The 24,939-nt window shown below is 32.9% G+C and overlaps 3 protein-coding genes, 1 long non-coding RNA gene and 1 pseudogene across 4 annotated transcripts; 3 read left to right on the plus strand and 2 right to left on the minus strand.

Annotated features, from left to right (window-relative positions):
• Positions 1 to 734: 734 nt before the first annotated feature.
• On the plus strand, positions 735 to 6,325 carry LOC101255847 (putative methylesterase 11, chloroplastic). Its single transcript, XM_004232105.5, has 5 exons — positions 735 to 1,428; positions 2,884 to 3,120; positions 3,955 to 4,098; positions 5,070 to 5,201; positions 5,802 to 6,325. The coding sequence occupies exons 1-5, from the start codon at positions 1,075 to 1,077 to the stop codon at positions 6,072 to 6,074; spliced, it is 1,140 nt and encodes a 379-aa protein (XP_004232153.1). The 5' UTR covers positions 735 to 1,074; the 3' UTR covers positions 6,075 to 6,325.
• Positions 6,326 to 6,514: 189 nt separating this feature from the next.
• On the minus strand, positions 6,515 to 7,787 carry LOC112940948 (uncharacterized). The gene is made up of 2 exons (XR_003245660.2): positions 7,498 to 7,787; positions 6,515 to 6,903 (listed from the first exon to the last, which is right to left on the minus strand). It is a non-coding gene; the product is annotated as an uncharacterized lncRNA (long non-coding RNA).
• A 2,655-nt stretch (positions 7,788 to 10,442) lies between these two features.
• On the plus strand, positions 10,443 to 12,560 carry LOC101256145 (protein SPIRAL1-like 1). Its single transcript, XM_004232106.5, has 3 exons — positions 10,443 to 10,641; positions 11,447 to 11,713; positions 12,250 to 12,560. Exons 2-3 carry the CDS (start codon positions 11,465 to 11,467, stop codon positions 12,331 to 12,333), a joined length of 333 nt encoding a protein of 110 aa, XP_004232154.1. The 5' UTR covers positions 10,443 to 10,641; positions 11,447 to 11,464; the 3' UTR covers positions 12,334 to 12,560.
• Positions 12,561 to 13,069: 509 nt separating this feature from the next.
• Positions 13,070 to 13,517, minus strand: LOC101257323 (large ribosomal subunit protein eL39-like; annotated as a pseudogene).
• Positions 13,518 to 16,887: 3,370 nt separating this feature from the next.
• On the plus strand, positions 16,888 to 22,307 carry LOC101255548 (uncharacterized). The gene is made up of 10 exons (XM_004232104.5): positions 16,888 to 17,122; positions 19,271 to 19,400; positions 19,624 to 19,762; positions 19,844 to 20,056; positions 20,136 to 20,274; positions 20,824 to 20,974; positions 21,054 to 21,163; positions 21,240 to 21,337; positions 21,453 to 21,522; positions 21,750 to 22,307. The coding sequence occupies exons 1-10, from the start codon at positions 17,030 to 17,032 to the stop codon at positions 21,837 to 21,839; spliced, it is 1,233 nt and encodes a 410-aa protein (XP_004232152.1). The 5' UTR covers positions 16,888 to 17,029; the 3' UTR covers positions 21,840 to 22,307.
• Positions 22,308 to 24,939: the final 2,632 nt, after the last annotated feature.

Genomic DNA, 24,939 nt, shown 5'->3' on the forward strand with positions numbered 1-24,939 from the left:
CAATTCTATACTAATTAAGCAATAATAATATATTAAGGAGCAAGTAAAAAAGAAGAAAATAATTAAATTAAGTAAAATGAGATGTAAAGTGGAGAAAAAGAAGAAAAAAACATGTGTGTTTGTTAAAAGGAGCTTTCGTTGTGAGGTGGCACGAGCAACTTAGTGGGAAAACTTCTCTAAGGTTGGCAAAAATCTTACTTTTAAACTCTATACCTTTTTTTAAAAAAAATAAAAAAATAAAAATTCCTAATTTAATTTCAATTAATGAAACTATGTCCCACACACACTCCAAAGACCAAACTATACCATTTGTTCCCCAAATTTTCTCTTGGCATTTATTGCCTATTTGACCTTATATATAAATATATATATATATTACTTTAATTCCTTTAGTTTGGAAAATAATGTGAACATAAAAATTATTACAAATAAGTTGAATTTTAGAATTCAAAATTTGAAAAAACACTTTAAATTACTTACAAAAGCATAAAAATAATTTAAATTGTATTTGAGTACTGATACATGATAAAATATTTTTATCAATCATATCGGTATGCATATTTTAAGAAATCACATATTTTACACAGTTAACTTTACTATCTAATAAATATTTAAAAATAATTTTAAAATTTATAAAAATATTTAAATTTAAATAAATTAATTAAAACTCCGATCGATTTATCAAACGTTACATAAAGTGACAAGAACTATAAATGGAAAATAAAATAAAAGAATGGAATGCAACTACCATGACCCATAACGAAGACTTATCTCCCACATATACACACGTCCCCCGTTTTATTTGCAAACGGCAATAGAGAATTAAAAGGTTATTTTAGTAATATAAGTCAAAAATTATGGGCATTTTCATATCGACTTCTCACACACACTTTTTATCACCTTTACTTGTGAAAGCAGTTCTAAACAAATAAAGCAATAGTGGTATTGCTAACCATCTTCATCTCTCTCAACTCTCAACTGCTTTGGGAAAGCATCAAATACTTGTACGTATACGTAATTCTTATTGTACATATCTCTGTAAATCTGTTGCATGTGAATATCAATCAATCAGAAATGGGCATGTGTTTATCACGGAGTTCCGGCCCCGTGAAGAAGCGGCAATCCAAACGTTTAACGAATCAATCGGCGGCCGCCGTTAATGGCGGTGGGAGCAACAGGTGGTCTAGGAATCGATCGTCTAAGAGAGACGATTCCATCATTCAGGAGCGAGCTCTCGCCGCCGCGATTCTCCTACAGCAGCAAATGCAAAACGGCGGAGGAGGTGGTGCTGCTCCTTTTGATCGTTCAGCTTCGCTTCGGTATCCGAATTCGAATTCTAAGAAGAATCAACCTCTACCGCGTTCCTCAAGCTCTAGGGCTCGCTCTCTTACTGATCCTCTTCTTCAGCCTCACCAGCTTGTGAACCAGGTATCTGTTTTTTTTCGCACTTCTATTATTTACTTATCAATCCTGGCATTTTCTTGATTTGTATTTTCGTTGTTGATTACCTATTTATGGGCGATGAATCCGTAGCTTTTGAGAGTTTGCTGTATTTCAATTGATAGATTAGATTTCCGTGCATCATGGGAATAATGCACTAAAATAGTGGAAGAAAATTTGGTCACAGAATTAGACTAATATACTAAGAATTGTTTATTATGATGCTATTTAGAAATGCCACCGGCAGACAGTGAGATTTTAAGATGATCCTCTGTTCTACTTTGACATTATTTCTTTATTAGTCCATTAAAAATATAATCACACATTTCGATATATTATTGATGAGAAGGTATTTTAGCCACAAAATGCTCTAAAAAGATTAAGATCCCAAGTTTCAAAAGTGTTATAGCCTATATAGGACATGAATGTTTAGAGGTATATATTACTACCTCAAATTTCAAGTTTATTTTCTAAAAAAATTCATGACAAATCAAACTATGCAAAAAAATAAAATAAAGCAGAGTCGTATTCATTTAAGTCAAAACTAACTCAAGGCTGGTAATTTTTCAATGCATCATTAAGTAATTCTTGAAAGTATTCTAATATGCAGGGTAGCAGAAAATGGTGTTCATTCTTTCTTTTTACACTACCTCACTGTATAACCAATACAAATACATTTATGAAGATATATAACAACATTGGCTTAAGGTATTAATTTTAAGAAGACAAAAACAGTGCTATTATAGGTTTTGGAAAAAATGAAAATAACACAACTAAGTGCTGCTAATGTAATTTGAACATATACATCATTTTAAACCCCAGAACATTGCTTTAATAACTTCATTGTGAGTTTTCTGTTGAAATTCAGTAATATATGTAACACACAATTAATGTTTTATAATGTAAATCATCTATATATAAAGCATTTTATGACCAAGGCAACATTGAACCCTCTTAGTAGCATGCAGATCCAAGAAAGCTCCGGTCTGTGGGTGAGGCTGTGAGGATAATTCATTTTTCTGCAAAAGTGGGCATTTTAGTCCGACATCTTTGGTACTAATCTACCCGCAATCTGAAATAGAAATTGCGGAGGTTGAGCCATTTTGTAGGTTTAGCTTAGACTTGGTCAAGAATGTATGTTCATTTGTAGTGGTTTCAGCAGGAAACCGCAAATTGATGACAGACTCATTGCACTTTAGCTTCCTTCCCGTTTCTTGTTTTTATGTGATCATACATATGGCAATTGGGCTACTTTTTCCTCCAGGAATCCTAAGAGTAATCTTTTGCTGTCCAATTTCATTCCCCCCCCACCCCCCACCCCCCAAAAAAAATAAAAATAAAAAATAAAAAATAAAAAATTAAGAACACTCCATTTGCTTTCTACTATGGTGTCATGGGGTGAGTTTGTCTAAGTTCAGTCTTTTTGATGTTTGTCTTTGGCAGGAAGTGAAGGTTGATGATTTAGAGACGAACCATTTCGTCCTCGTTCATGGTGGTGGATTTGGGGCCTGGTGTTGGTATAAAACCATTGCACTTTTAGAAGAAGCTGGATTTAAAGTTACTGCAGTTGATTTAACCGGTTCAGGCATTCATTCTTTCGACACAAATAGCATCGCAAGCCTATCGCAATATGTACAGCCGCTCACTGATTTTCTTGAGAAGCTTGCTGATGGAGAAAAGGTTAGTTCTGTATCATTTCTAGCATTCTGTTTCCCACTGAATCCACTATTATATCTTGCATTCTTTTGGAAATTCAGAGCTTTAAAGAAAACCACTTGCTTCTAATTCTTGGGCACTAGTGGAGATTGTCTGGTGGAGTTTTTATAAGAATTGAGTATATTAAAAAAAGAGTGATTTGTAGGAACTTTTTATTCTTTGCCAAGTTAGCTGTTCCAAAACTCCGGTACCTGCAAAAGCGCATTCTTTTCCATTATCTGTTGTGATTGAGAGAAGACCATGCTCATTTTTGCTGTAAGAGGCGGTATTCAGTACAAACAGCCTTCTTCCATTCCTTCTCCTCAAATGAGGTCTTATAGAAGGATAAGCATTCACATCTCTTTGAAGCAAAACTTCACTGTTTCAACATGATTCATCTTAAATTAAACTAAATACAAGTGACCCAGAGTGCGAAATCAGGAAACAGGGGAACAAGATGGAAAAGGTCATATCATCAATAATCATAGGAACTTTCTGTATGATTTAACTTAAAGTACTCTGTCCCTAGCCAAGTCTTTGTTGCATTAGGTAGGTGAAGATCAGCAATTCATGATAAAACAGAAAGGAAAAGTTTTCTTACATCGGATTAATCTATTTTGTTATGCTCATTGGGCAAGTTAATTAGTCGCAAAGTGAGGCTTGGATATATTACTTCATGATACTTTTAGATATGAATACTGAGTTTTGTGAATCTCCAAATCCCAACCTAACTACAGTGGGAAGTCCTTATCACCCTTCATAACTATGTTTGCTCTGCCGTTGTTGAATTAAAGTTGGAATATTTCTTTAAACATGTAGGTGATTTTGGTGGGACATGATTTTGGCGGTGCCTGTATATCCTTTGCGATGGAGCGCCATCCCCTTAAGGTTTCGAAAGCTGTGTTTGTTGCTGCTGCAATGCTCACTAGTGGACAAAGTGCCCTTGATATGTTCTCACAAAAGGTAAAAGTTGGTCATTTTGATCAACTACTTTCAATTGGTTCTTTTGAAATCTGCACTGCACACCCAATTTGACCTTTGTCCGTGTAAGTTTATGTTACATGTCTCCTTTGGTTATTGAGCTCATTGATCATTTATTCAGGTGATCTACACTTATCCCTTATCTTAGTTTGTGATCAGATAATCTCTGGCAGATGTAGAAGTAGTTTTCTCTTGTGAATATTTGGGGCAGGGCTATGACAGTTGAAACTACATGATACAGATGTTGATTTCACTGTTCCTCTAGAGACCAATTAATGGCTCTTGGAGCTCTTGCTTTAAAGTCAATCTCATTTTTACATGGGTTACTATGTTTCAGTAAGCATCGGCATCAGTGCTTCATCATTGAGGACATAGATGCCATGATATACTCATGGACAAATTTAAACTTAAGCCTTGAAGATTAGGGATGTCACTGCTGTGCAGTTTTTCTGTGACATGCTTCAAGGAATCCACTATTCATCATGATAAACCACTAGAACACATGCTATATGTTTCAGGTGAAGGAGTGAACTATGTGCTCCTGTATAGTTTCTCCAGGAACTGTCTGTAGTTTTTAGGAAAACTTGTGAATGAATCATCTCTGGTTTCATGGAGAAACTTTGCTTATTGAAATGAGATCTAGAATATTTGATGAAAATTGTCCCAAAATCTGTCTCTGGCAAGGTAATAAAGAAAAAGAGAGAGAGAGAGAGAGAGGGAGAGAGATATTGAAGGTGACTTACCTCACGCTAACTTTTACAGTCCCTCTCGAAATTGGGTTGACAAAATTCTTGATACTGCATTTGGTATTGTAATTCTAGAATGAAGTGAATTAGAATTTAAAAGGATCCCTTAGTATCTGGAGTTGTGGTGGTTGAAGCTCTTAAGCTGCTTGTTTGACTAATTGAGTTTTAAGTTCCCCTGTTGTTAACAAAAGTTCATATTCATTGCAGACAGATTCAAATGACCTTATGAGACAGTCTCAAATATTTATTTATGCCAATGGGAACGACAAGCCTCCAACTGCTATTGATTTGGACAAGTCACTCCTCAGGGACTTGTTATTCAACCATAGTCCTGCTAAGGTATGTTGTCTTTGAGTTATAGATGAAGTATTTAATGTTTCATAAAATCGCAAAATCTACTTTTTCAGCTCTTCCGTTGATGCTAAAATGGACTCTTCCAAGTAGTACTTTTATTTTCTAATCTAAAACATAACTTGTGAAAATCTTTGTAATTTCCGTTACTGGTCAAGAGCACTACAAGTTGGGAGTCGGGAGAAAATGTTAGGGAACCAATATGGGTTAGCAACATATTTCTTTTGGGGCAGATGTCAATGGTGCTTACAAGTTGAATATATGGGCTCCTGAGTGTGGTATATGTGACTCCACATTAGTAGGTTAGTTATCCTGTGACATTGCCTGAGAGCACAGTTAAATTGAGAGTCTTATCTAATTCCTAACCTGGCTCCTATATCTTGACATTAATTGTTGATCATTCAGTGGATACCCTAAACCTGTAATATGTCTTGCTAATTGTTGGTTTATTAGAAGGTAAGGGAAAGATGTAAATTGATTTTCTTTATGAGGTTTTAAAATGGGTAAATTTTTTCTGTACTAGTATATAGCTGTGGGGAAATTGCCATTTGTCAAACTCTCTCTTCTTACCATTTAAGTTGTGTGCAGGATGTTGCATTAGCATCTGTGTCAATGAGGCCAATTCCCTTTTCCCCAGTTTTGGAGAAGCTTTGTCTATCCGACTCCAAGTATGGTTGTGTTAGGCGGTTTTATGTAGAAACGACAGAAGATAATGCGATACCAAAAGCCTTACAGCAGAATCTAATTAGCAATAATCCTCCAGAACAAGTTTTTCATCTCAAGGGTGCTGATCACTCGCCTTTTTTCTCCAAGCCTCAAGGTCTACATAGGATACTGGTAGAGATCTCCAGGATTCCATAAACTTGGAAGTTGTTTTGCTGAATTCCTTATTATTAGAAAAGTCACACCGACACAAATGTAGCAAAGTTATTGTTGTGTAAATTAACCATGTGGAATGCCTATTGGTGTACATGTTCGGTTTATCCAATTACTTTGTTCCATTTGCTATACTTGAGACAGTGAGAATTCCCTTTACTCGGGAAAAAGAATGCTTTAAGATTTGAATGTCAAAAACAAGTTATACTCCAGAAATAAACTTGATTCTTTTTAAATTTTAATGGGTTTTTTTACAAAGTTAATGATCCTTTTTAAGTCAAAAACTATTCGAAATGCGAATTACTATTTGCCCGTTTAGTCATAAAATATTAATTCAATATCTCGGATGTTGAACTTTAATGTTCGAAAATTAAGTGAAATATTAGAATTCTTCTTGGTACATTTAGTGAGAGGTATTTGTCGTCTGAAGTTCCAAAGTCTTTTTTTTTATTCAAATTCATCCTACCCTTAAAAAAGAAAAGAAAAAAGGGTCAAAAATATCCCTTAACTTTAATTTATAGTTTGCTCGTTGTTAAAATAAAATTAATTTTATCCCTTTTGTTATTAATTTCACCAAAAGTCTTTTTCTTCGAATGCTCAAAGACTCAAACTCTCTTAGTTTTTTTTTCCTTTTCTTCGAATGATCCTTTCATTTCTTAACATACTTTATGTTTCTTTAAGGACACCAATCTGTATGGCTTCTCGCCCTCGAAAACACATCTTATGGGGCGGGTTGTTCTTCTATCTCGTCCTTTTGCTCTACTTTGAGAATTCCCACTAGGATTAGTTTGAGCATGTTTCTTTTAAACCTCATCTGAAATTAGAATAAAAGAAATATGGTTAAATCATTTAATGTGACAACACATATCACAAATTTCTCATAAAAAGACAAGTAATTGTTTAAGAAATATTAGGACTAAACGAATACACAAGACCAATAAGATCCTAACGAGGACACATATAAAAAAAAAAAAGATTTTGAATAGGATTCTAATATGTAAATTTGGGTCATAACTCAATCATGTGAACCGATCCAATCTGTTTTAATGAATTATTTAATTAATTAGGATAAAAGACTCCTAGAGGAAGCAGTTTCAAAGTGACCAAAAACATGAAACGTGATAATGAAAAGTGAAAAGAGAGAGGAGAATCTGTAAAATAGCAAATCAAAAATAAAACGTTCAATCTAGAATCAAAAGTATTGAGTTTCTCGGGCAAATTCATCAATACACAACAACAGACTTGTAGTTTGTGAACAAAATCTCTATTTTCTATTGATTCAAAGATAGGAGTTAAGCACAAAATTGTCAAAGAAGCAGATGGATGATTTCCGCTGTAAATTACAAAGATAAACATCTTGTTATTGATTCCTCTTAATATTCCAACACATCTGGATCTGGAGGATAACCTATTTTCCTTTTACCCATTCTGTCAAATTTTCCTTTACTTCTTCTCCATTATTCTTCACTATATAGAGAGAATCTGGAGCTCAACTTTCCAAAACCTGGCGGAAGTTATATGGAGCTCAACTTTGCTGAGATTTATAATAAAGTTTTTGAAGGTGATCCAGCTACATTTCCTAAGGCGATTCACTGGTTTGAGGCTTGGAAAGATTGTGAATTTGGTGATTTGTGGTTGAAGGAATTGGAAGGCAAAGGAGAAGGTGATTTAAACCAACATTGTTTAAATCTGGATCTCAACTTTGTTGGATTTAGAAGGAGAAGTAATATTGGAAAATGGGATAGAATGGGTAAAACGGCAATGGGTCATTCCTAGATGCGACGGGGGGTTAAAAATAGGGGGAATCAGTTTTTTTTTGTAAAAAATTCAATTAAGTTGGGTCAATTTTGAAAATTTCATCAAATAAGAAATAATTTTGATGGAATTAATAACGAAAAAAATTAAAATAAACTTTATTTTAACAATAAAAACAAAATTAAATTATAAATCAAATTGAAAGATATATTTAATCTTTTCCAAAAAAAATAAAAATAAATTATGTCTGTATGAATTTAGATTAGATAATGGAAATTTTCAGTATTTAGGTGGACTTCTATTCTAAGGTGTGGCAAAGACAAAAGGGAATGCCGACTCATCTGCCACAATAATTTTGTCATCCCACCGACGAAATTTGGAACAAATTGTTGTCAGCTTTTTGCTACGTAAAGAACTTGATGCAATATTCTCAACAAATATCCTATTAGTAGCTTAGCTGTTTCCACCGCGAAAGAGCGATCGTGAAATTATTTTATTTTTAATTAAAAATATTATTATTAAATCTTTATTATAATATTTCTTTCATAAAAAAGACTTTTTTATTAAATTTATTCAAATAAATTCATATTTTAATACTAATATTAAACGACACGAAACAAAGCTAAGGAGGGGGACCCTTTAGCTGTTTCCACCATAATTTCATGTCTATCTTGCATTTTTCCAAGTTGTGAGTTGTGACAAAAATCCAGTAAAGGGAACTGACAACTCACATGTGTTTACTTCCATGAAAATCCCATGCACCGAATCAGCTATACACTATACAATTTTGTATTCCTCACAACTCTCAAATAGGGTCCCTTTTTTATTAAATGAATCCAAAAGAACTTGAAGCAATTTTTTTTTTTGGTCTCAGTTTAAGTGATGGAAGTATTATTTTCTATAATCTAAAGATTAAGTTTATTCAAAAAAAAAAAAATTACTCATTACTATTATCAGTAAAGATGGTATTAGCATAAATAACAATTCAATGAATTTATAACAAAGAATAAAATATCATGACAGTAAAAATAACAATATTGTTATACAAACAAAATAACATTCATCCCCCTAATAAATTTTTTACGTTGATTCCCACCTCCTATATCTTTATATTTATTATGATATTGTTATCTAATCATCTCTCGATACATTTTTGATCTAACTATTTCTACCTCTTTTCATATTCACTACATCCAACCACTCACACCACTTAATTAAGACATCCTCCTCAAAGTATAAACAAAAGAGAAACATTCACATATAGCCACTTAAAAATAATTAATTACTCTCTATAGCTATAGTTTGATATTTACAATTTGTGGCTACATGTTATTTAGAGGAGAGAGGCGAGCGAGACTGGGAGGGAGAGGAGAGAGGTGAGAGAGAGGGGGAAAAGAGTGGGAGAAGGTGAATTGTATATGTATATTGATTAGATAATTATATATTATACATATATAATTGTATATATGACAAGAAAGATTGGGAGAGGGAGGAGAGAGGCGAGCGAGACTGGGAGAGAGAGGAGAGAGTCGAGCGAGAGAGGGCAGAGAATGGGAGAGAGGTGAATTGTATATGTATATAATTGTATATAACTGTATATTATACATATATATTTGTATAAATGGCAAGCGAGAATGGGAGAGGAAGGAGAAGCAAGCAAGATTGAGAGCTAGGAGAGAGGCGAGTGAGAGAGTGGGAGAGAGGTGAATTGTATATGTATATAGGTTAAAAATTATATATTATACATATTTTGTATATCCTGACGAATTATACATATACAAACATGACTTACTATATAAACTCAAAAATAGCCCACGTAATTAATGAATAATATCAATCGCGAATAATATTTATAACAAATTATAACTATTATAAATAATTAAATAATATAAATTTACTTATCCGCATAATTTTCCTTAAACGAAATGCTCATCCGTAGGCCAAATGGAACGTGATGAGGGGGCACTCCTTTTTGTCGGTTCGTTTCAAAGTTCACAATTATGTTTTGAGAATATTTGAGAAATGATCCCTTATGTTAGGGATAAATTAAAAATGACCCTTTAAATTTATATTAAAATTGTTTAATCCTATAAATTAGTTAAATCGAATTTTCTTTATCTACAACCAAATATTAAATAAATCCTAACAGTTAACTTGTAAGATAGTTATGAAAAACATACTTTACCTAAAGAAAGCACTAGCAAAGTCAATACAATCACAACATCAAAAATTATATCAGCCAACAAAATTAAATTAAAAAATAGAGAAAATAATTATTTAAAAAACACATCTTGTCCTCTTAAATCACAAGCTAATCATCTTCCCATTAGAAGAAAAGAATAAACATTTTTGAAAGATAGTATATTCAAAATTAATAGTGAATATTGAATAAACACAAATATTTATATTTATAATCTACTTATTATAGTTTTCTTGCATTTTAAATATGTTAGACATTTGTAATAAAATTAAAATTTTGTGTGCTTAAATTAACTTAGTTAGATGAATGTATTTTTTGTGTAGGATTAGACATATATGGGACCTAAATATTTTTTAGAAACATAGATAAGAACGTATATAATTCTCATTATTCATAACAATAAAAGGTGTGGGTGGAATCTTACTTTCTAAAGAATTGAAAGGATCGTAGTTGCAATTAATTAATATTATTGGGTTATTTAGTATAATTACTCTTTTTATTTTTCAAAATTCAAATTCTTTAAAACCTTTATTTAAAGCTAGCTATTTTCCCCACCGGCCCCCCTCCTCTGTCTATCGCTTCGGAATTATACCAAAGGTATGGATTTGCTCTCTTCTTCAAGCTTTTTGATTTTCTGGTTGATGTGACTTTCTGTTTAATCTGAGTTTATTTTAAAATTTTGATTTCATATGTCGATGTGAATTGTTGTTTTTTAGATCTTGTGCTTGTTTAATGGGAAAATGATTAGTTTGAGAATGCTGGATTTTGGTTAGTATGATTTTTATCCTCTGCTTATCTCATTTTAGCATATTGAGCCCTTTTCAAGAGTCAGATTTACAGTTCTCTCAGTGGATCTGTAGTGTTCTGTTTTGTGTTGAGTGATTTCCAATTTAAAGGATGTGATTTGCGATCCCTAGTCTCTTGAGGTCTGTGGAGGCTAGTATGTACGTAACCTGATTCCTACCTTGTGCGAACCCTAGTCCCTTGGATGTGCAAAATTAAGAAGTGGAGCTTGAACTTGTTCTTGGAGTGAACAGGATTTGGATAATGTAGTATGTTATGTGGATTTGTTTGATCTTTGGTTGAGAATGTTAGTTGCGTACAGTGGAGTTATGAAGCACCGCACCCTGTAGAACGTGATATTAAAAGCTGGTTTTGAAATTGGAGTAAAAGATTGTGCAGGTGTTAAAGAACATTTAGCTTATTGATCTCTGAAAACGAAGATGATTGTTAACAATGGAGTATGAGTTTGTTTAGAGATGTTATTGTGTAGTTGAGCTGAGCACAGTTGTGTGTGCCTGTCAATGTTTATTGAATGAAATTGCTAACTATTTTAAAAAATAATGTTGAATTGTTTTATTTTACAGTTCAATTAACATGCCTTGCTTGATTTTTTTTGCAGAGAAATTAATCGTTAAGGATGGGCCGCGGAGTGAGTGCTGGGGGCGGTCAGAGTTCCTTGGGCTACCTGTTTGGAAGTGGAGAGCCTGCTAACAATTCTCAGACTGCTCGCAACCAGGAAAAGGCTCCGACTAATGAGCCTGTCTCAAGGCCAGCTGCTGCTGCACAACCTGTGGATAACACCAAGAATGTACCAGCAGGCATTCACAGTAACAACACAAACAACTATTTTCGTGCTGATGGCCAGAACTGCGGCAACTTTCTAACGGTATGTTAGCTAGCAACTTGTTATGATTCCTGCTGCCATTCTTTTGAACTTTGGAGTGCTTTTAAGGTTTGCAAACTTGTATTATGTTGATTTGCGTAATCATTTCATCTAAAAGCTTAAACACATGAATATCTTATTTGACAATGGGTTACCGCGAGAATTGAATGCCCAGGTTCTCTTTTTGCTGCTTTGGTATTTTATTGGATATCAAAAAGCTCAAGTTGTTAAAAGAGATCACACATTCATTTACTTAATTATATATTCTACAATCTGCTATACTAAACACACACACGGCCTTTCTTAATTTTGAAACCATTCTTCTATCATTGGTTCCTTTCTTTCCTAACAGAACTCTTGTTTTGAGATCATAATACTCAACTTCTCAAACCTCGTAACTTCGTATGCCTCAATAGGCATGACCAGTTTGCGTTGAGGCTTTGATTTTCTTCCAATGGAAGAATATTATAAATATCAGCACCTTTTTGGCTTGCTTAAAGAGTTAAGTGATACCAATCTTTGTCCTGGAATAATTGCAGGAAAGGCGTTCAACCAAGGTCCAAGCAGCACCTGGTGGTGGATCTTCCTTGGGTTATTTATTTGGTGACGGCAGCAGCAAGTGATGTCACTGGACATCAAGTTTCAAAAGTTTGCTTTCCCAGTTATGTTGAAAGTATGAATGGATTTCGTTTACTGCAAATTTGAAACTTCTTTTCACAATTGTAATAGTGTCTAATTGACACTGGATTCAAACTGCTATGTAAGTGCTGAATGCTGTATTACCCATTATTTCTGTATCATGCGAGTTAAAAACACACTTTTTCTTTAGTTTAATCTGTTGATGTGGAAATGATGTCATCCTTTTATATTTGTTTCATATTAAGTAGTTGAACAACTATCCTTGCAGATGCCAAATACCATCCTTGCATAATAACAGCAATAACTAACTTTTGGTGAATGTAACAAACACACTCATCTACCCATTACGAGGAAATAGATCTCCTTAATTCGCGATCCAGAGTATCTCTCAACACAGTAAAAACGATGCTATATCTTTCATATTGTTCTTCAACGGTGCTGTTGATCATCAAACTACACTATTGCAGTATAACAAGTCACTTTGAAAGAAAAATCCTAACCGTCCTTCCTAATTCTTTTTGATACTATTAGAGTTCAGAAATAATACTCGATTACTTGCCTTATTGCCCAAGATATGTTAAAATTCCAATATATGTTGATAAACACATCCTTCAATAATGAAACATTACTGACCTTTCCGTACAAAAAAATGGTTTAATGAGTAATTCATACCGTAGTTGATAATCATGTAGCATATAACCAAAGTGAGAACGAGATAAATGCGATAAACGAAATATGATATCAACTTTTAATTAAGTAGCAAACATCACAGTGAAACTTAATGCAAATTTTGCACATAGATCGAAAATTGAAGTCCTAATTCTAAAAATAAAAACCAAACTCGAAGGCCCTGGCCCTAAAATGTATGTATCCTTAGAATCCGAGCTTGGTGCGGCGCCAGTGCCTGCGCTTGGCGTTGTAGCGGATGGTGTTGTCAGTGCCCATGCGGATCCAATAAGGAAATAGGCCTGTTTTGCCTCTGTTTCTTCGACAGCTTCTTCTTTAAGATGAATGTCTTGTGTGAAGGCTGAAATTGAAATAAACACAGAAAATTTTTAAATGAAACACACAAGAGTCGAGAGCACTGGCGTACCATTTTCGGTTCTGCCTTGGCCTACGAGACAGACTCGAGAAAACCCGACACACATACTTGTCACCAAAATATTTTGATAAATGGGGTAAAAGGCTAAATTGCATTGTAACATGGGAAAATAGTCAATATTACTTCGGAAAAAGGTCAAAATTGTTCCTAAACTATTTGAAATAGATTATTTATATCCTCCATTATATTTTGAAATAAAAAATGTTGCTGCTGTTATCCTAAGAGACTACATATACCCTCAAAATTTAACACTTCGTATTTTTATTGACTTGGTAAGCCACACGGGACTAGTCTTTCCACCTAAGCACTCCCAACTAGGATTCACTATAAAAGAACTAGACCTTTAGCGGCGATAATAGTCGCCACAAAAGCTCAAAATTCGTCGCTAAAATTTTTTAACATTAAATTCTAATTTTGTGTTTTTTTCTTCATTGTTTTTAAAAAACATAAATGATATCGATTAAGTAGGAGTTTGAAGACATTGTATGGTTTATTTTTATGTTATATGTAAATGTATACAATGTACAATGATGCATTATATAGTAGAAGATGTGAATCGAGAAATAATTTTCATGATTTTTCGTAATAATATTGGGTGTTTTTAATATTGATGTTGCAAGTTATTTATTTAGAAAATTAGGTTGTAATCGAAAATTAATTGTCATTTTTTTATAGAAAAAAATGATTTTACTAGCGAATGGTTGTTGGAGCCTTAGTCGTCACTAAAAATAACTCATAACCTTTAGTGGCAATATCTTGGGATGTTGTGGCAACTTTGTCGCCACTAAAAGTCAAGTTCTTTTGTAGTAAATTTTAGTTGACAACACTTTGGTGGATGGATTAGTCCTATGTGACATGCCACGTCACTAAAAAAAATTGAGTGTTAACTCTTGAGGGTATTTGTGGTCTCCTAAGAATAACGGCAGGGATATTTTTGATCCCAAAATGTAATGAAGGGTATAAGTGGTCTATTTTGCATAGTTCATGAGCAACTTAGATCCTTTTCCGATATTACTTTCTCATGCTATACATATAGTATTTTTTTTCATAACAATGAAGGTTCACACACGCTACCTTTAGGGTTTAGGGTACGAACAACATAAAATTTTCGTTTTCATACAATAGCTTGCAAATTATATAAGAGAGGTAACCCACATGCTATACATATAAAATTACTCATTCAAGATGAAATGTCCAACCTCAAGATATTCATATGAAGGGGTATCATGGTTCAATTTTGATCTGTTACTAGTTAAAATCAAAATCAGACCAATTTAAATTAATTTTAAATTTTTCTAATCCCAATCAAAAAAATAACCGTCGATTTGATTCTGTTTAGTTAGATTTTTATTATTAGAATGATTTACAAATAAGCTATTACACAAATAAAGGGATTCGTCCAATGTACCAAGATTCAGAAATTAAAAAACTTATTATTAATAGCATAAAGTTTATTTAATATTCTCGAGATCTCAACATCTTATCATTAGGTTTTTAAATAAAATTACACCTTAAGATTTTACTTATAAAAAACAACAACCAATATTTCATAGTTAAAGCCAATCAAATTACATCTTCGTTAGCTTGACCTTTAAATTATTCAATGTTATGTTATAAATTTTACAAAGAAGATAAAAACAATGAATATTGAAGAGATTTAGACTTAGGGGTCGTTTGGTACAAACATTGATAGTGCGGGGATTAGTAATGCATGGATTAGTAATACAGAGATTAGTAATGCAGGGATTATTTTTTGTCAAGTGTTTGGTTCACTACTCTCCACTTAATTTTGTGTTTAATTTATAATTCTACAAAAAAATTCTTTCCTATTATACCCTTGTGTTATTATGAGTGTTTATTTCATGTAACTAAGTCAAGGCAGATAACTACCGGATCGGATAATTTTTTTAAAGAATTATTTATTCCATTTAATTAGTTAAATCAAATACATATATATATATATATAAAATTGTTATTAATTTTAAGGTATGATGTACCACTAAGAAGATCAATGATGGCACAATGTATTTCTAATTTTTTGTGGGTTAAGTATATATCTTAAACTTAACATAGATTTAAGACTACTTAAATTGTTAATACCTAAAGCTTATTTTTATTTTTATTTTTAAAACAATAGTTCAAGTGGGTAATTGACAAATTATCTTGAATACAAAAAAAATCAAAAAAAATGGAGAAAAAAATATATTAGTAAAATCATTAAATTACACCAAACGAATTTGGAGAATTAGAAAAGAACATTTATAACCACTCTAATATAAATAAAAAGGAAATTAAATTACAAAAGAATTTTTTTAAAAAAAGAATAAAGGGTTAGTTTAGTCATTTAGGAATCTTATCCAAGGTTTAACAAATCTTGGATTAGTTATCCCTCTATGTTTAAGGGATAAGATAATACCACATATGATGGATAAGCAATCCATAGATTAAATTAAATGAAGTAACCAAGCAATGTATTAGTTGAATTAAATTTTAATCCATGGATTATTCTACTTAATACCGCCTACCAAACGGGTCCTTACAGTTTTAATAATTGGACTCAGACTTAAGTGTTGGAATTCAAAAAATAGTAAATGAAAAACTTAAGTTAATTAAAATTTATTAAAATACTTATATTTTATTTATAGATAATTATAGAATTTATATATATAACTTCTCGATTCAGTTTGGTTAAATTTGCGATTCATTATTAGTAAAATCAAAATCAAACTTAATAATATCAATTTTTTAAAATCAAACATAATCAAATCAAACTAAATATTACTTCTTTTTATCGAATTGATTGAAATTACAATTCCATTTAATTTTATAAACATAAGCATGAACCACCGAAGTTGGGGAAGAAGAATAAAGAGACACGAGCTTGTGTGACTAAAGTTACGAAATTTGTTTAGCTCATGATAGTTTTACATTTTTAAATATTTAGTAATTCCTTACTATAGATGTTGATAACACAGATATATATATAAAATTATAGTCATAATTATATGTCATTTATAAAATAGAATTATTATTTAAAAATGCGGATGTATTGCATCAAAAAAATAGTACATACAAAAAAAAGAGAGAAGATGTTGGTAACATAGGTATAACATAAATTTATAATTACAATTACATCTCAAGTCATTGATAAATAAATTTAAATACATTACAATCAAATAAATTATTACGTTAAACAAAAAAATATTTATAAAAAAGTACATATAAAAATTTAAGTTTATTATTGTTAAAATTGTAATCGAAAATGTTAAATTTTAAAGTTCATAGTGAGTTAGGAATGATTTTTTTTGTATGTTTTCTTAAAAAAGAGTTTCCATAAAAACAAAAATATTACAGAATTGTTTTACCAAAAAAAAAAAAAAAAAAAAAGGAGGAGAAAGAACCCTATAAAAATAAACAGCACCAAGATGCTTTTACTAGATTACCCTTGGTCTTATTGGCGACTCTCCAACTTTACCCCTATCTAGGGTTTTTTCTTCTCTCCCGACTAAGAGAGTTCTCCGCTGCGCTGCTTGCTGTTCACACTCTCTATCTCTTGGGAAATTTCGCGGGCGAGGAAAATGACGACTGTGGTTCCTACTTCTGAGGAAGATCCCGTCCTCTCCGTCGTCCGGTTTACGGCAGAGATGTCATGGGCGGACGCCGGCGCCGAGGTAATCTATAGCCAGTTTCTTTCACCTTTCTGTTATCGTATTTGTTGTTCACTGAAGTAGCACTGTTCTTATACATGAATTTACGATACGCTCTCAAAAGTTTGATATCTTCTTGTATATACTGTTCGAGTTTACTCTTAAAGAATATTGACTCGGCTTTTGTAGTTTTGTCAATCCGATGGATTGACTTTGGTATCAGTTTATTTAAGAAATAGAATGGAATGGACTAGAAAAGAGGTGAATGGATAGAGTATTCGTAGAGCAAAGCAGGAGTAATTTGGGGATGAAGTAGAAGTTCATCTATTATTCTCCCAACAAATTATGTGGATTGGATATATAGGACTCGTAAAATTTTATTGAGGAGTATACATGGATATAAAATTTGATTGTCCATATGCGGAACTTCTCAATCGACCAAACAGTATATGGAATGGCTGCAGAGGATGCATAAGAAATCATATATGCTCTGATTTATGATTAGGATGCCTAATGTCTAACTTTGTTTTATTAGAAAGAATATAAAGTTAGAATCTGTTTGATATATTGTTTATAATTTGTCTTTCGAGCTTTGCGCTAGTGTTGATAAATAAGATCTTAAAGAACACTTCTACCTCTCACTGAGAAAAATTAGAGGTTATTTTTGTTTGGGTCTGTGATGAATAGGTTCAAGAGATGAGAGAATTATGACTACCCACTAGAAAGACTAATCCGATTCATAAGAATGTACCAGAAAATACAACAATCGAGTTGGTGTATTGATCCAGATAGAGGGGCAAAAACATGAATTGAACTTGTAATATTTTATGGAGGTGTCCATCCCCCTCCCTCCCCCGCAAGAAACAAGAAAAATAAATCCCAAGGATATGTTATTTGTTTTAGTTTGATTTGTTGTCACTTATGAAATAACGGACTGCATAAATTTAGTGGTTTAGTTTCTTTGATTCCTTCCCCATTTGTGGATTACACCGGGCATGTTTTTGTTGTTTGTAGTTTCTTTGCATTCCAAACCTGCTCTTCTTCTAGGATTTATGCCAGTATACTTTTGCCAGATATTTTTGTCCCTATTAGAGATTCGATACAATGTAGATTTTGAACTGTTGTAGTGGCTCATGGTTGTCAAAGAAACTTCTTACTTGCTGAATATTAGGGGTTACCATATGTAATGTTACACCCCTCTTCATTTTGCCAGCAGTTTTGTGCTCTGCTGTTCTCCAATATCACATGCTTATCTTGAGTCTAAGCTCATGTTTTTCTTCCATCTCATTGGAGTTCTTCGAAAATCGTACAAGAGAAACCATACTTAAAAAAAGTCGCAATATGTCCTCTACTCTACTAAATATAGTTGGAAGACTCCTACGTAATTCAGCTCCCAGGGCTTTGGTCTAGTGGTAAAAGCACATACGTGATTTGTTGGTTAGGCGCGCATGCCAAGTGTTTGAATCTAGTCGCAAACAAAAGCATGGTACGTAAGTGGAGAAGAAACTTGCAAGACCTCTTTGAATGGAAAGACCGCTAGTCTTGCTGAATAACAATTACGTAAAGAGGAGTTATTTGTAAATGATACTCCCTCAGTTTCAAAAAAGAATGAACTATTTTCCTTTTTAGTCCGTTTAAAAAAGAATGACTCCTTTCCTTCTTTGCAACACTTTAATTTCAGCTTTCCACCTACTTTGCATGTTTAAGGCCACAAGATAAAAGGACATTTTGGTATATATGATATAGCTTTTATGTAGGACCACAAGATTGAAAAGTCAACCTCAATTTCTTAAACTCCGTCTCAAGTCAAATTAGACCACTCTATTTGAAACGGAGGGACTAGTGTTTAAAAAACCCAAAAGAAATCCTCAAAGTCCATCCAAAATCATTATAGCATCACGTGAAGCTACCTATGGCAACAACGACCCAAGCTGATGCCAAATGCAGAGTCATGGTTATGCACTTATGCTTTGTACAATCTCTGTTGATTGTAGTCAAACTACTGCTTATTTTGTTGGTGCATTGTGTTAAAATATCGGAGAGAAAGAAACATGGAAACTCATCTGTTTCAGTAAGTGCCATATGGAATACTATACAAACAGATTGGTGAAAGATTGTTTGATTGGACCTTTAGGTCGTTGTACAAGTTCTAAATTGGTGATCCATTTATAGACTGCAGAGCCTGAAGTTAATAGATTGTGTGTCGAGGCCCAGAAATGCATGATTGAAGGAAGGTGGTTGGATTTGGTTTCGCTTATGCTCGCTTCTGCAGATATAATATTTTCTAAAGCTTCTGAAAAAGGTAAAACTACATTTCTGCCATTCCAATGAACTGCTGATAATGATAGGTCCTGGCCTTTTCCATTCTGGGGGGCTTTTCTTTTTTCATCCATATAAAAGCAATTATTTGATTGTCTGAGCCAGTTGTTGTCAATTGTCGTCTTATGTTTCTTTTCCCAGTTTCTGTTTCTCCCTTCTTCTTTTTTGCTTTTGTGATTAACCGAATGTGCTTTTTTTCTGCTCAGATCTTGAGTGCGTTTTCACAATAATGTGCAACCTTGTCAAGAAGCCTGAGAGCTTGGACCAAGTACATGAGATGGCAGAGCTCATATCCGCTAAAATCATTCAACAACCCAATGATAAACCCGCATTGCGCTTGAAAATGTATCTCACTTTGTATTAATCACTTTGATTCCCTCAAATTTTTTCTGTGGTCTGATTACATTTTTTCTCATCTATTTTCAGCTTGTTCAATCTCTACAATCTGTTGGAGAACCCATACAGCCGTTTCTGCGTTTACTTGAAGTCCCTCAAGTTGGCCACTGCCGGGAAGGTTACTGAACACATTTTGTCGTCCATCAAAATGATGGATAACTTCTTGAAGGAGTGGAATCTTGGAGTCAAAGATCAGAGAGAGCTGTTTCTTGCAATCTCCAACATTTTAAAGGAAAGCAAAGGGTAAGATGGGAGTGACTTCTTTTTTGGACTATTTATGCTTATGATGGTGGCTTTTTCTCATACTCGTGCATATTTGCAGCTCTACAAAAGATTCTTTCATGTTTCTTACAAAGTATCTGGAAACCTTTTCGTCTGAAGATGCTTCTAATATGACTGAGGCTAAGGAAGAAGCTGCCAGTGCAATTGTCGATTTTGTCAGATCACCTGATATGTTTAAGGTATTTCTATATTAAAGTGCTCTCTCACTGCAAACAACTGGAGAAAAGGTTTTGACTTGCTCTTAAGTTACACAAACAACTCAGATAGACTTATCCAAAAATAAACACACAAAAGAAAAGCTGTCCACAGTAATTTAATCCATCAAGGCTCCTTAATGTGAATAGAAGTCTGACATCTGATCCTATTGTTTAGATCAGTGAAAGGCTTGTCAAATAACTGATCCGATAGTTATTTTAAAATCTCAATTTTCCAAGCTTTCTCGCTGATATTTGATGCAATGGGTGTTCTGTGGTATCACCACTCCACGCATCACAGCTAACCAGAGTGCTTGACAATATAAACCTGAATGATGTGACTAGTATATTACAATGTTAAATTTTTTTGACTTTTCTGGATGGAGCTGTTTGAATTTGCTATTGCTTGGCTGCCACTACTGTAGAGTAGACCACTATATGATCAGAATGAAGACCTATCAGAAAAGAATTGAAGTTTTTGTTCTTTTGCATTCTTGTGTTCCATAGTTGATTTGTGTCGTTCCAATATGGCAGTGTGACTTGCTAGATATGCCGGCTATAGTCCAGTTGGAGAAAGATGGTCAATATGGTCCAGTATATCAACTTCTGAAGATCTTTCTCACTCAGAGGCTGGATGCTTACTTGGAATTTGAGGCAGCAAATTCAGCATTATTAAAAACCTATGGTAATGTACTTACCTTTGTACTGATCAAGCCATCAATTTAGAAGGGGCTATGGCCTGAAACTTTTGATTGATGTCGTAGGACTTGTCCATGATGACTGTATATCAAAGATGAGGTTGATGTCGTTGGTAGATCTTGGCTTGAATGAATCTAGTCAAATTCCTTATTCTGTCATCAAACAGGCATTGCAGGTACACTTCTTGTATTATTTTGTTTGTTGATGTTTCTGCTCTGCATGTAGCTCATTTGGTCTTTTGCTCTTTTCAGATTGATGACATTGAGGTAGAATCGTGGGTTGTTAAGGCAATTACAGCTAAGTTACTTGATTGCAAGATTGATCAAATGAATCAAGTAGTAATAGTGAGGTGTGCTCTCTATAGTCAGCCTTCCTTTACTGTCTCTTCTGTCAGCTGGAGATTTCTTTTAATTTTCTTTCTTGTGATTAGTTGTTGCATTAATTGTTTGGTTGTCATTGTGTAGCCGATGTACGGAGCGTGTGTTTGGTGTGCATCAGTGGCAAGATCTCCGCACGAAACTAGTGACTTGGAGGGTAAATAATTAATTTTCTACCTAGCTCTAACAGTAATCAATCTGGTTTAGGCTGGGCTAATAGAGATGTTACATCCCCACCCTTCCCTCTCAGATGCGTCCAAAGCATGCTCCTATATTTCTTCTGCCCAAAATACGAACACAAATTTTCAGATGCTCATCATTTTCATTCTTATTTGCAATGGGTCGTATGCTTGTATGATTTTGAGTATTGTCTACTCTTTACAGGGCAACATTGCTGGTGTTATCAGCACAGTTCAAGCCAATAAGATTACAGAAGATAGCACACAGGCAGTGCAAGGTTTAGCAATCCGCTGAGTGTTCTTTGTGGAAATCTCTTTTTAATTTTAGAGATCGGATTTAATTGGGATATACTGTTCACATCTTTTTCAGCTTGAAATTTTGATCATCTTTTTTTTTTTGGGCAAAAATATACCATTTGTTAAATTACAGTAGCCATTTTTATTTTGTCCGTCGAGGTTTCGGGCTGTATTTCAATTTGACGACTGTCTTTGCTTTGTACTTTTAAGTTGACTCCAGTATTTGGAAATAGGTTATGTTGCCCCCCAAATTCACTTGTTAGGATATCATACCAGAAGGAATTCCTTGCGGGCTGGAACAATTCACTCTTAATGAATTCCAGTTCAGATCAGGTGTTATGATTCGACGCAAATGTCAACTTTTGGTGAGTCTTAAATTCGTTTCATCATTATCTTGCAACATCAATTGTGCAACTCATTACAATTTGTTGTTTGATATAAAAGCTGTATTCAAGTTGATGATAAATTTTGTTAATAGCGTCAATCTGATGCATAAAAGTGTGTTTTGCATGTGAAATTGTACATGTGGTCAAAAGTGACTGAGGTGGCGGGTTTGTGATTTAGTCAGTTGGTCAATTTAGGTATATTTACACAATCTTAAATGGTTTAAATATTTTTTAGGTCCTGTTTGGCCATGCGATTGGTATCATGACGAGAAATCGTAATATCTACAGTAAGTTGTAAAATTATTAGAATAATATCAATTTTTTATTTTTTAGTCAACATCATCCGTAACTATATTTTCATGCTCATAGACTATAAATATTACATGAGTCCTTTGGTAGCTATGACTACTTTCACTGCATCAATTTGATCTGCTTTGTTTTTCAAATAGATATACCTATAAATTTTAATAAATACAAAATGATTGAATTTATAAATTAGGTGTTGGAGTAAATGAAGAGGATAAATTTATTGCTCAACAATCTATTGGTGTGAGTTTAACTGACTATATGTTGGTGAGAATAATAAATTTTATGTCGGTGAGATTAATAAATTTTAAAAAGTAATGATGTGATTATAAATTTTATTTACATATAAAATAGTTAGTGGATATAAATGTGATTTTGTTTTAACAAAATATGAACTTGTGAACAATTTTTGTATTAAAAATATCTCAAATCATGATATGAAATTTTCATATCATGGATTTTGGAGAATATAAAATCACATATGAAATTGACATAATCACATGTCCAAACGTTGATTACGTATCATAATATGGTACCAGATAGCTAACACCTACTTTTAAGTTAAAGTGAAATCTATCTTTTATGTAAAATAATACTACAAGATAGTGATAATTTCGACAACCTTTAATTCCTGAATCTGCTATTGGTTGAACTGATTTTAGCCTTTTTCAGATTCCAATCCAACCGTCGGAAACTCCATAGGTAGTGGATGATGGGGTTTCCACTAAATAAAGTTAGGACAAAGGACATGTTTATGTTTATGTAGGACAAACAAAAAAGTAAAGAAAAAGGGTGTCTATTCATCTCTTTATCCCAAACTGAGGTAAACAACATCAAAATTAGAAAGGAAGGGGTAACTCAATCAATTCTTGTAAAAGATAAACAAAATCCAATATACTAATATTAAGCATGGAAAGAAAATGTTACAAGAAGATGCTCCTAATTGTACTAGTTGTCACCATAATAAAGGTGCAACAAGTAATTGGAGCATTAGAATGTAATGGGACAAAGAGCAACATAGCACCAGATGATGTTGATGAATTCTTGATGGAATCACATACAAGCACTATGATTCTTGCTGGTAATGCTAAAAAGGAGCGTCTATCTTTGAACGCGGCGGGGGATAGAGGAGAGATATGTAAGGAAAATATATACGGTAACTGCATCGATGATGAGAACGTTCACAAAACACGCTGCGTCCCTGGTGTTCGCTGCAAACGTGATGTAATATCCTCCTAAATATTTATGTACAAGTCTCAAACGGCATCGTCTGCTTTACTTCATCTACTCTTGTTTTTACATTTTGTATTTATTGTTGTTTCTTAACAACCAAGTGTTTTGACTTTTTACACTAGTAAATTCAAAGTGTTTTGTTTCTATCATTAGTGTTACTACTATTACTTTGGTTGAAATAACAAAATCCTGAATTTGTATCAGCAACAAATCGTTTCTTAATGTCTCTGTTTCACATTTCTGGTATAAGCTAGTTCAAAGAGTAACGATTTTTGTTTTTCTCATTTTTTAAAATTTTGTCAAACCAGAGTACCATCTGAAACTTTAATGGCGTTATCTTACCAGGTATAGTTATATATATATATTAGTCTCTCTATTTAAAAAAAAAAAATGATTTAATTTTCTTTTTAGTTTGTTTAAAAAAGATAATTATTTTTATTTTTTGATAATATTTTAACTTTAACTTTTTACGTGACATGTTTAAGATTATAAGATTAAAGGACATTTTGATACATTTAACATAACTTTAATTTAGAACCATAAAATTAAAAAATTTCTTTCTATATATATATATTAGTCTCTTTGTTTAAAAAAAAATGATTCAATTTTCTTTTTAATTTGTTTAAAAAAGATGATTCATTTTATTTTTTGATAACATTTTAACTTTAACTTTTTCAGTGACATGTTTAACATCACAAGATTAAAGGATATTTTGGTACATCTAACATAACTTTAATTTAGAACCATAAAATTAAAAAAATTTCTTTCTTTTCTTAAACTCCGTTCTAAATCTGAATCAAATTTAGTTTTTTTTTTTTTAAACGGTGGAGAGAGTATATAATTTTTTTTTTTAAAGTTGTGTAAGACGTTCGACTATTCCAAGTGCAATGAAGCCAAAAGTTAAACCAATTATTTTCGCATCTTTAATTTCTTTGACTAGGTCAACTCTTGGATATCACTGATTTTTCAGTCCTAAAATCAGTTAAACCATTTAATTAAGATTAATACTTACCAGCTAGGTGGAGTTTGTACGTTCAAATAGGCTTACTTGGGTTTGATTTCCCACACTGGCATTATAGCAGTTACTACTCAAATTTTATTTTCCATAAAGTTTGCACCTCAAGCTTTGTAGTAAGTAATTAAGTGATATTATTTGAATTTTTTAAAAATTAA

The sequence above is a fragment of the Solanum lycopersicum genome, chromosome 2 (genome assembly GCF_036512215.1).
Source record: "Solanum lycopersicum chromosome 2, SLM_r2.1".
NCBI classification, from domain to species: domain Eukaryota; kingdom Viridiplantae; phylum Streptophyta; class Magnoliopsida; order Solanales; family Solanaceae; genus Solanum; species Solanum lycopersicum.